General features: G+C 36.6%; 1 protein-coding gene across 6 annotated transcripts in view; it reads left to right on the top strand.

Annotated features, from left to right (window-relative positions):
* Positions 1-12,617, top strand: part of DDHD1 (DDHD domain containing 1) — an 85,369-nt gene that overhangs the window by 20,504 nt on the left and 52,248 nt on the right. For 3 of the 6 annotated variants that reach the window (XM_046647139.1, XM_046647136.1, XM_046647138.1), the window contains exons 2-3: positions 6,293-6,466; positions 7,086-7,106. In XM_046647139.1, coding sequence (XP_046503095.1) covers positions 6,293-6,466; positions 7,086-7,106 — 195 coding nt within the window. The remainder of the gene's footprint in view (positions 1-6,292; positions 6,467-7,085; positions 7,107-12,617) is intronic. The other 3 variants (XM_046647137.1, XM_046647142.1, XM_046647141.1) reach the window with 1 other exon arrangement.

The raw sequence follows: 12,617 nt of genomic DNA, 5'->3' as shown, positions 1-12,617 counted from the left end.
GATGTCTAGAGTTCAGGGCTATGTGGCAGCTCCACTGAAACTAGGGGCAGAGCCTCCTTCTGTTACTCCGCTTTCTTTCCTTTGTAAGAGAGCTTCAGGAGCTGGAGACACGTGGCAGAGATGAGGGGAAAGATTAGAGCTTTACCACCAGTGACCCTGCTGTATCCCCTACCCAAAGTCAGTAGTCTTTTAACTGAGCATATTGCTGCCCTCAATAAATTTGTATTCTGTTATGAGGAATGGGAGGAGGATAGATAGAGGATGGGCATCTTGCAGTTTCTTCCAAAATATGTGATCTTTATTTTTTCTGAATGCATTAGCATTCTCCAGAGAATAAAAGAGATTATAAGGAATTGGCTCATGCAATTCTGGAGGCTGGCAAGTCCAAAATCTGCAGAGGTGAAGTCCCAGGTCAAGTTCCAAGGCCAGCAGGCCTTTGTTAGAAGTAGAGAGAGCCAGTGTCTGTTCAAAGGTCATCAGACAGGAAGAACTTAATGTTCCAGTCTGAAGGCTGTCAGACAGCATTCCCTCTTATTCGAGGGTGGGTCAACCTTTTGTTCTGTTCAGACCTTCAACTGAATGAATGAGGCCCACCCACATTCTGGAGGATGGAGAGCAATCTGCTTTACTCAGTCTCCTGATTTAAATGTTAATCTCATCCAAAAAACACCCTCACAGAAACACCCAGAGTGTTTGACCAAATATCTCCATACCCTGTGGCCCAGTAAAGTTGATACATAAGCTTCAAATCACAATGAATGTAAGACTAAAACATGTATTGTAAACATGCCAAACATTATAGATATTTGTAATGTGGAAACAGAACGTTCCTTATGTTCTGACCTCCCAGAGGTATCTGTTAATAACATCGTAATGTATTTTTCTCCACTTACTTTCAGTACATAAACCAATATATGTATTTTACAAAAACAGAACTCTACTATTTATGCATATAGATGCACATGCACAAATATGTATACGCGTAGTGCTATGATTCAATCTTTTCATTTTATTCTAGACATTATTCCATGAGAGTAAGTACAGACCTACTTATTCTGAACATTATTTCACTATCAGTGTATTACCCATTCATTCATATTTTAATTTATTTAATGAATGTTTTAATACCTACTATGTGCCAGGCAACATTTATATATCCAGTCCTCTATTGATAGAAATTTAGATCATTTTGTTGGTTTTTATTCTTTTTTTTCTGTTGTAACAATGCTGAGGTAAACATCTTTGTACTATATTTTTAGACATTTTTGCAGGAGTTTCTATAGAGTATATGTCTAGAATTGCTCTCTAAAAAGATAGCAGTGTTTTAGGTTTTAAAAGATGGTGCTAGCCCAGAGTTTCTCAACCTGCGCACTGTTGACATTTAGGGCCAGATAATTCGTTGTTGCGGGGCGGGAAGGGTGGGACTGGAGGAGCCGTTCTGAGCATTACAGGATGTTTAGCGTCATCCCTGGCCTAGATGCCAGTAGCAGCACTACCACTCCCCAGTTGTGACAATCAAAATTGTCTTCAGACATTGCCACATGTCCCCTGGGGAGCAAAATCGTTCTGAGCTGAGAACCACTACACCAGCCCTTCTCTCTTTTCCTCCTCCCATGAAATAAGGACAGCCTAGCATGTGGTGTCAGAGCCCAAGTTGAGTGAAGAGGTGTCCACATGAGAAGCAGACTAGTCTGGGGTATTGGAGGCCAGGTGGAGTGAGGAGAGCCACAAGGGATGATGGCTTATTGTGGGATGTCAGAGCTCAAGCTGGGGAGAGTTCTTCATTTATGTGACGGAAAGCACATTTAGAGTGGTTCTCCAGCCTTGGAGCTTGGTCTCTGGAGATTCATTACTGACTTGATGATTTAATATCTATTACAGCATACAATTAGGGATTTGTTGGCTGATGTCGCTATATTATTTAGAATTGTTTTAATGGTAGAAGTAGCTAGGCCAAGAACATAACTCACAGCTCTCTGATGCTCACCTGCTAACATCCGGCAAGTAGTTTAAATGATCCCATCTTTGTAACTGACTCTTACAAACATAATACTGAGCCAAAGAAGGCAAATAAAAGAGTGCATGTTACATGATTCTGTTGTATAAGTTATTAAAAAGCAAAGCTAGTCTGTGGTGCTAGCGGTTAGAATTATATTCACACCTGGTGAGGGGTGAGGAGTAGCACCTGGAAGGGAGATGCAAGAAGGGGGCTTCTGAAGTGCTGATAATGTTCTCTTTCTTGAGTTGAGTGTCATTAACATGTAAAAAGCCATAGAGCTGTGTGCTTATGATTTGTATACTTTTCTGTATGTGTGTCATCCTTTCACAAAATGTTTGCCCCAAAATATCCCCTGTTCTTTTATTCTTAGAACATAGGCAGACTCTTTCCTCTGAATCAGATAATTTTGAGAAAATAGAATGTTAATGGCTGACAGACCCTGCAGCATAAACCAACTACACAGACTGGCAAGTACCACTCAAGCTGAGGAAGGTCCAGTTAGGAACACTAATGTGCTGAATTGAACATGTGCTGAATAGGTGAACTAAACACTAAAGTGCTCGGTATTCCAAACTTGCCAGCCAGGGGGTAATGCTGCATGAATGCTTGTTCAGCAACATTCAGCATACCTTTGTTGAAATTATACTTTATGCCAGGTACTCCTATCTTGTAGATTCTAGAGACACATGAGCACATAGTGCCTATATCCAAGGATCCCATAGAAGTGAGGAAGACTAACCAGTTAAAATACAGTAAGATAAACACTGATAGATGTGCACAGAATTAATTCAAGGGCATCACAGAGGAGAGAAGATGACGAAGGACTTAAGTATAAAGGCTAAGTAAAGCAAAAGGGGAAGAGCATCCTAAATAGAAGGAGCAGCACATGCAGGATACAGAAGTAAGAGTCAGCGCAACACCTTCAGGGAACTGTCCTCATTGACATGGAAAGCACAGGGACCATCAGCATTATCTTATGTATCCCCAGACCCTACCCTACTACCTGTTTCATGGTAGATATTCAGGTATTAGATGAATAAATACCTAGAGTAACATCAGGTAGTCCAAGGAAAGATCATAAAGAGTTTGTAAGCCATCCTAAGAAGCTCAGAGTTTATCTGGAAGACAGTGAGGAGCCATAAAAGAATTTCAGTATTGCACTGGATTCAAACATGATTTGTGGCATTTTAGAAAGGTTTTCTGGCAACTCTATGAAAGATGGATTGAGTTTTTAAAGAGGAGAGGGTAAGTTAGGGGAATCCGTGTGTGTGTATGTTTGTCCATCAGCTTACACATATACATATGCTTGTGAGCAGGCATTTGGTAGTGGTGGTCAAAGTGTCATAGAGTTAAAGCTAGGGATACTACGTTTAGATAGGATGTTTTTGAAATAAAACAAGAAGTGATAAGAGTGTGAACTAAGGCATTGACTGCAGACCTGATGAGTAAGGGATGAATTTGAGGGTGATTTAGGAGAAACAATAAACAGTACTTAGCATGTGTTCAGTTATAGTTGTAAGAAGCATGTGAGGAGGAGGTATCATGGCTGACTCCCAGATTTTTCTCTTGGGTTACCAGCTGAATACTGTCAGCACACCATTCACTATGATAGGGAATACAGGTAGAGTGACAGATTTGTGTTCTGTTTTGTTTTGTTTTTTCCAGAAACTTAGTGTGTTCCATGACTTTTTGTGATTCTGGTAACTGTTGATCTAGCTACTAAGAGATGTTTAGTTGGCAGTTGAATATTTGGATCTAGAGTTCAAGACAGAGGCCTGAACCAGAACACTGCAGTACTTGACAGCATTACTGGTGGAATTTAGGGCTTAGGTAAAAGCAAAGTAACATAATATTGGATGACAACTATAATTTAAAAAATAGTAAAAAATAAAAATAAGTAAAGCTTAGATAAAGCTTCCAAAACATCTATCCAAAGAATACATATTTAGATTTATTAGGCTCAAGAGAGGAAAAGATTTGGGAGTGCAGATGTGTGCTATAAACTTGCTTTACTCGTTCTAACTCTGCTTTTTATTTCCATGATTTTTATGGGCAGACATGGTTGGCTCTGGTTTCTAAGTCTCATAATAGACTGGCAATATAAAGTTTCCCAGATTATTTATTTTAAAATTAGCAATACAACTAAATGGCCTGTGTTTCTTGGGGAGAGAGTTAAAAAGAGACTTTTCCTATTTGAGAACATAGGTTGCATTGTGTATTAGAAAGAGCTTGAATGAACTTTGAAGTCAAATTCTGGTTGGAATCTTGGTTCTCACATTACTTAGCTATGTGCCTTTAGGCAAGTTACTTAGTTCACTAAGACTCAGCTTACTCATTTGTAAAACTGGGATAATTATAGCTGTCTTTTAAGCTTACTGTTAAGATTAAATGAGATGAGCTTTTGGGTCTGGAGGATAATGGCAACTGTCCAAATCTAAATCTCCACATGTCCTCCCCAAAAGCCATAAGACCAAAAAGGACCACATACACACACATATACCGTACATAACTCACACCTTCACCATTACTACAAGAGAGACAGCGCTACAAATGTTAAGTTATTTGCATGTGAAGAAAGAGCAAGTTACAAGAGCTCCTGTTGCTGCTACAAACCTCTGAGTCTGGAGAAGAGGGCAAGGAGAGGCTTAAGAGACCATGAAAAAAGAGGAGATCATAGGTTAAAATGAAGCACAAAGTCACCCTCAGAAAGAAAACGTCCCCACGCAACTGGCAAAATACAAACACAGGCCTAGGACTTAGTATTTCATAGCACTAGCTAGAGGGAAGGCATGTGAAAGTTAGAGGGATGGGAAGTAGCAGCATCAGAGAAACATTGCTCCTGGGAGAGAAGAGAGAAGGAAAGGTGTCCTTGGGAGCCACGGCAATGAGAGGGATGAAGGAAGAAAGAAAATTACGAGTCCTCGAGAAAAGAAAGAGAAACAAGGCACACCAGTCCAATCTCCACCCACCACCACCACCACCACTATAACATTATCCATTTAAGGAGCTGCTTTTACTAATATGAAGAAGCAGACACTCTTGAACTAAGACCTCTATCCATAAAATGCTTGGGAATAGAATTAAATAAGATACCGTACAAGGCTGCTTTAAGAGGAATACAGAAAATGTGATTCAGTACATTTCCGCTAATAAAAATTCTCCCCCCAAAAGCAAACACAAAACAAAGAGAAACTGTATTGTAATACTCCAACTGAATAAAATGTCCTCAGATAAACTTGTGGACATCCTAATAGGGGCATTGATGTAAAGAAGCAAAATGACCAAAATAATGAAAACGAGATGCAGAAGGAAGTAAAAACCTTCAGAGAGAAAGTGGTTGAAGTGGAATACAGGCAAAGGAAGACTGAACATACTTACATTGGAGACCCTGAAGAAGAAACAGAAATCAATGGAACCGAACTAATTATTAACCATAATCCAAGGGAACTTTCCGAAATAAGAAAATAACCGAAATCTCCATATTAAAGGGCCCACCTTGGACAAACTGATCCAGAACAATGAACTCTGAGTCATGAACTATTCAATTTTAAAAACTAGTAAACATTAGATTTTAATGACAATTTTTTTTCTGGAACTCCTGGTGGGGAGGGAATCACATTACTAATTAAAAAACTTAGGCTCATGTCACACTTCTCAAGAACAATACAAAGGAAGGCTACAATAAGGCAGCATTTTTAAAAACTCAGGGAAACAAAATTCAAGCTAGCCAACCTGTCCTTCCAGTGTGAGGGCTGTGGATAAACAGCTTTGAACATGAAAGAAACTAGGAAATAGTTATAATTTAGTTGTAGCTCCAAGATTAAAACAGTGGTGGAGACATGGATATAATTGTTACTTGTTCTGACAAAGTAGAAAGAACAAAACTAAAACTGAGTGAGTGGAGAGAGAAGGAGAAATAAAATAAGATCATTCCCTGTTGTATAAGTAGTAAGGCGGAGTTAGAGACACCACTGCACATGGGCGGGCCAGGTAGTTAGGCGAATAAGCAAAAGAGATGTAGGGCGTTCTCAGATACACTCACATACACGTGTGCTCATCTGCCTCTAATGCCAAAGTGATTCTGGCATGTAACATTTAATACAAGTAAAGTTATATACTGTGAAAAATTAGCTACTATGGCTTGAAGTCTGAAATTGAAAATTTTAAATGATTCTGTTGGGTCGTGAAAGTCTGTTTTTGCCACAGCAGTAGCAAAATATAAAATTGTCGTTACTATGTCTCTTTCCGGGAGGTGGATCTTAAAATGTGTAATTCTGTGATTTCTCTTTTCAGAGGCCGATAAAATACCAGTAATGCGTGGACAGTGGTTTATTGATGGTACTTGGCAGCCTCTGGAAGAAGAAGAAAGTAATTTAATTGAGCAAGAACATCTCAGCTGTTTTAGAGGTCAGCAGATGCAGGAAACTTTTGATATTGAAGTGTCAAAATCCATAGATGGAAAAGATGGTAAGACCAATTAATATGTTTAATATGTTCTGTAAACCAAGTAAGTTGTTGATAAAGGTTAGAATAGTTCCTAAATTTGACACAGTAATTCAGGAGGGTTAGAATTTATAAAATTTTCTGATTTTAAACATTTGCTTATTATTTTAGAATTTAAAAGTGCTGTGAATTTCTGAACTATCTTAATTTTATTTTACTTAATATGTATGTTCGCTGGCATGACACTAACATGATTTCCTATAAATGTACAAATTATCATGTACTGTCTGAATTAGTCCTTTTAATAGTTTTTTAATTATCAAAGAAAATTGAACTTACAAAAAATCTCGTCATTATATCAAAAGAGCAGTTTTGTTAATATTTTAATGCTGATTCTTTTCCTGAAATTTAAAACAACTTTAATTTCCTGTGTGTAAGTACCTCTTAGCTATCTCCATATTGATAACCATATCAGTTTGAAACAATCTCCTTATATTTCCTTATTCAGCATTTGGATACTTTGCAGTAGTTTAAAATATCTGTGTAATAGCCAGGATTGCCATGTTTTGTTATGTCTGATCTTGAGTAAAATTCAAATTGTGTGGTAAAGTTAAAAATACTTCTGTTGTTCCATTTACTGCAGGCAGTGGGATCAGCTATTCTGGTGAGTATGTAAGTACAGGTGGATTAGAATTTGTAGATTTCTGTAAAGTTTTTTTCCTAAAAGCACTTATTCATCTATGTTTGCTTTTATTTCTTGGCAAGCCCTTGGTTCTTTGGCAAGCCGTACTGAATCTAGTGACTCAAACTGCAAATTGATTTTTCCTCTTCCCTTGTAAACATCTCTAGAGCAGAGAAACTCAGTATTGATCAGCAATTCACAGAATGTAGCTTGGAAAACATGAGTTACATGGTTGGAAGTAATTGTTTGTATAACGTAATGTCAAAACAATAAGCTTTGGCTTTTTTTTTTTTTTTTTTTATTGTTAGTGATATCCAAGTCTTTTCTCTCTCCTACTCTTTGCTTTTATCTCTCTCCAAACATAGACACACACACACACACATCACAAGCAAGGAAACTGTATAGTTTAGCTTATACCAAATTAAAATATCTTTTGTATCTAGTTGATTAAAAGTCTGCATAACTGAGGAAAGTTATGGCTTCTGAATAAATTGGCAATTAAATCTAACAACTATATGGTAATAGTTGTCTATTGTGTGCCAGATGTCATATGCTAGAAATTTTAAATATCTCATTTTTCTCTTCTGTAGAGTCAAATCTGTCCTTATTTTACTGTAAAATTCATGCTCGAGATTCTTACATGTCAGTGTAGAAAGCAGCTCCGGGTCTGCAGGGCAGAGCTGTGTCCATATTCCTGCAGACTACCATGGAGACAGCACTTTGGTTACAGCACAAATAGCAAATTTTACATATCTGTAATCTTCTCTCAGTGACTAAAGTATTTTGTAACCTCTCATCACCACTAACAAAATAATCACAAAAGCCTACTTCATAGTGTTTAAAGGACTGAACCTTTTCTCATACTTTCATTGCTGTTGGAGAAGGCCAAATTCTGAATTTTTTTCTTTCTGTTAATTCTCCTTAAGTCTTGTCTCAAAAGTGCGAGTTCACCTTAACAACCCAGGTTACCACCCAAATTCTTTACTGTTAATGTATGAAAAACCCGAGAGCTTAGAGATAAAAAAAAGGATGAGTATGAAAAATAAAAATATAAGTAGATTGTTCTCCTTTCTCTTACTGTATTGAAACGGTTTTCCCACTTGCTCATTCATCCTGTGGAGGCCAGTCCTGAGCTCTGTCTCGTCTCTAGATCCCATCTACTTGGAGTCTTGTTTCTGTTACAATAAAAGTTAGAATTTCTTGTGTCCTCCTCACTACTTTTCCCTAAGGAAACATTAAAAGTAGCAGGATATTTCAGTTTTCTTCACAGTGCCCTGATTGTATAAGCCAGTCGTTTAAAAATAAGTCTGATAAAAGAACATGGTTTATTTGTATGAGTAAATTTTCAGTATGTCTTTGACTGTGTGTGTTGATTCTAGAGCATCAATCTGGGATAATATAGTAAATTTTTTTGCTAGCTTTAAGGATATACATTGAGTGGTAAAATTCAAATTAGAAATAACAGGGAATTGGTAAACTTTTAAAACACTTTTGCATCATCTTTCAAAATGATGATTCTTTGAGGTTTATTACAAGAAAAATTGATTTTTTCAAATATGCTGTGGCGTATAGGTGAAACATCAGCATGTTTTGTTATGAACAAAGGTTATAAGTTTGATTCAGTATATATTCTCTTGTCATAAATTTTCAGCCGTTTTATTTGTTATTCAGTATTATGTAAAAGATTTATGTGCTAAGATGTGACATTTGACTTTGAAGATTATGGGAAATTTTATAGTACCTTTGAAAATTATCACTGGTCTTAAGGAAAGAACATTTGCTGTCCAAACAGCCACCATTGTTGGAAAAATAACTCAAATTTACCACAGCTACAAAGATAAAAAATATTATAATCTTTTATTTTGCTTCTTACCTCCAAGTTTCTGGAATTCCATATTTCATTAATTTGAGGGGGAAAAATACGCCTTTTCCACCCAGATTTTCTCATGTACATATAATAAAGCCTTGGCTCTTCATATTGTCAGGAAATTTTGAATGCTTCTGTGTGCAGATAGTGCTGTGTTAGGCACTCGTGTGAAGAAGATAAGACATGGTTTTGACCCTTGAGCAGTTGTAAACCTCTTGGGGAAGCAGAGCCTAGAGATGAGAAGAGCTAGAGAGGAAGTCCAGATAACACAGTGACTATCACACATTCTGAGAAGAGATTTGCAGTAGAGAGAGGTGATCACACTGCACTGGAGGTACTCCAATGAAGCTCTCTGGAAGAATCCATTTAAAAACTAAAAACATTAAAAAATATTATATTCAGGAACTCTTATTAAGTGCTCTAGGAGAATTTCTAAGAAATTAAATAGAGTTCTAGCCTTGAAGGACGTTAAAATAAAATACTAATTCCTTTTCTTCCTGACCTTATCTGTGTTTTAGTTAGGGTAGCTGAGCCACAGATTAATTAGATATATGTAGAATTTTCTCATTAATTTTCCTACTAATCTCAAAGTAGCCTTGTATTAAATAGATTGATGAAATTTAACATAGCTTTTTTTAGCATACAGATAAAGATAACCCCAAAAAATGCAGTCGCTTTTTGTCATTTAGATACTTCAATCTAAATTTCGTTTTCTCTGAGAGTTAAAATAAAACTTGATTCTCTTCCCACCACACCACCTAGGCTAGGAAACATTTATCTAGCAGCCTAACAAATGAAAGCCTAGAGTTTCACTGGGGATGAATTATACGGATAAAATCAGACCTTCAAATAAGTAATTTTGTAAATACTTAAGCCTTGTAGTAGATTAGCATTTCATCATTTTATAATGTATCTATCAAAGTGATTATCAGTAAAAAACAGGTGAACGAAGTGGGTTAGTCCTGCACCTCAGTCTGGCCAAAAATGCATAACCTCAATTCAATTGTGAGAAAATGTCACATAAACTCAAATTGAGGGGCTTTCTACAAAATAAGTGACCAATACTCTTCATAAGTGTCAAGGCCATAATTAAGTAGATGGGGGAGTCCTTTCACAATGTCTAAGTATATCAAATCACCACGGTGTACACTTCAAATATCTTATAATTTTATTTGTCATATTTATCAATTGTACCTAAATAAAGCTGAAACTTTTTTTAAATTGTCAAGGTCATGAAAGACAGGGAAAGACTGAGGAATTTTTCACAGTTTAGAGGAGACTAGGGAAACATGATAGTAAAATGCAACATGGCACCCTGGATTGGATCATAGAACAGCAAAGGACGTTAGTAGAAAAACTGGAGGAATCTGAATAAAGTCCGTATTTTAGCTGATAGCATTGTACCAATGTTAATTTTTTTGTTTTGTTAATTGTACTATAGTTATGCTAACATTAGGGGAAGCTAGGTGAAGGATATATGGTAACTCTCTGTACTATTTTTGTAACTTTTCTGTAAATCTAAACTTATTAAACAATAAAAATTTTTTTCTTAAAGGCCATAGAGGGACTGGCCCCGTGGCTTAGTGGTTAAGTTCATGCGCTCCACTTTGGTGGCCTGGGTTCACACGTTTGGATCCTAGGCACAGACATATGCGCTGCTTATCAAGCCATGCTGTGGTAGCGTTCCATGTAGAGAGTGGAGGAAGATGGCACAGATGTTAGGTCAGCGACAATCCTCCTCAAGCAAAAAGAGGAGGGTTGGCAGCAGATGTTAGCTTAGGGCCAATCTTCCTCACCAAAAAAAGAAGGAAAAAAGGCCATAGAGGAATTAAAATAAAATAGTAAAAAATATTTAATTAACCCAAAAGAAACCAGGAAAAGAGAAACCGGAAACAAAGATACCGATGGAACAAAGAGAAAATGAATGGCAAACGGTAGACCTAAATTCACCCATATCAGTAACTTCAGTAAATGTAAGTGTACTAAGATTCCAATTAAAAGACAGAGATTGACAGATTTGTTAGGAATCCAAGGTCCAACTATATGCTGCCTTAAGAGTCACACTATCAATATAAAGTCACAGATAGGTTGAAAGTAAAAAAAAACAGACTTTTTACTGTTCAGCTAATTTGGCATGTTACAACAGCACAACTATTGATGGATCTGTAAGAATTTATAGCATTTAACAATTTGGTGTGTAAAATGGATAAGGATATCCTAAACTGTGAATATAGAATTTCTGAAGTCAAAACGCTACGAAGAGGTAAGGAGTGCTAACTCTTCCCAACCAGCTTTCCTTTTCCTCTCTCTTTGGTGACTAAGAGGATTCCCACCTTCTAGCTTTTAGTTATTATTTAACTTTTACAAATGGACCTAACTAAATTTCCTGAGATCCAAACAGGTTACCAGTTTTCTCCTAGTTGGCAGTTTTGAGATGTGCAAGCCTCCTTCCTCTGAAGTTGAGGTGAGCTGAGTTGCCAGCATTTTTAATAAACGGAAAGGTTACTGAGTTGGTACATCCTAGGGATTGGTATGTTGTCAGCAACCCCCTTTCTTGATACTCTGTTGCTTTCAGAATTATGTAATGAAGAAAACTACTTTGAGATGAATTATAGTAAGGAAATTAATTGGAAATATTTTAGTACTTTAAATCTTTTTCATTGCTTTGTAAGACTTTACTATATAAAAGAATTTTTATTAAATCTTAGCGTTTAATAGTTAGCATTTTCAATTGTATTTTGAGTTTTTGCATACTGTTGCTAAAACTACTTAAGAATTCCTAAGTAAATCTTTCTTTTAGAAAAGGAAAAAATTAAGTAACGCTTTCTGGCACTTAAATTTCCCTTCGCTGTGATCGCTGTTTGGGTTGATGGTAAACCCCTTTGTCTCTGCAGTGCTGCGGTGGTCCCCCTAATTCTGTGCTCTGGGTTGATAAAAGATAAAGCTAACTGTGCTACAAGGTGTTGTAACAAATAAAGCAAATGACTTTCAAGTGAAAATAAGAATTATATTTGAGAAGAAGGTTAAGAATTGTGTCTATTTAATTTTGTGAAAATGTTTTAAATAAATATGCTTCTCTGTTTTTGGTATACTGAGGTGTTTGTCTTTTTTTAATTCTTAAATTACCCTATTCCTTTAGAAAGAAAAGCTTTCTGAAAGTGCATAATTTTAAAGTGTGGTCAGATAGTCCATATGTTTCCTGTTAGTTCTCTTTTAGTGAATGTGGAATTGGTTCATGTTGTTTTACTAGTGGATTTATAAAATCAGGTTTTGTTTCTTTAGATAGTAGAGTCACACATATATACCAGTTTGATCTCCTTGGCGTGTTAGCTTTTTCCTAGTAAAGTTTTTGTTTGAAAACGTCTCCTGCGAGTGGTGCATCTGCTTTCTCCTCACTGACTGATGGGAAAGCACAGGAAAGAGGAGACATTTTCAGTGAAGAAGTGGCTTCACTTGTCCTTTTCCACCCTTGTGACAGTGAAATGTTCTATAATCCTTATGTTACAACCCAGCTTTTAATCCCACTCTATAGTTTTTTGCAGCCATCTAGTTAGTATATATAGTTACAAAGTGCCTTGTAAGCATTTCTCAATTTCCTTTATTGCACAAATCTTTAAATATACTTC

The sequence above is a fragment of the Equus quagga genome, chromosome 20 (genome assembly GCF_021613505.1).
Source record: "Equus quagga isolate Etosha38 chromosome 20, UCLA_HA_Equagga_1.0, whole genome shotgun sequence".
NCBI classification, from domain to species: Eukaryota; Metazoa; Chordata; class Mammalia; order Perissodactyla; family Equidae; genus Equus; species Equus quagga.
This window is presented reverse-complemented; position numbering and strand designations above follow the sequence as displayed.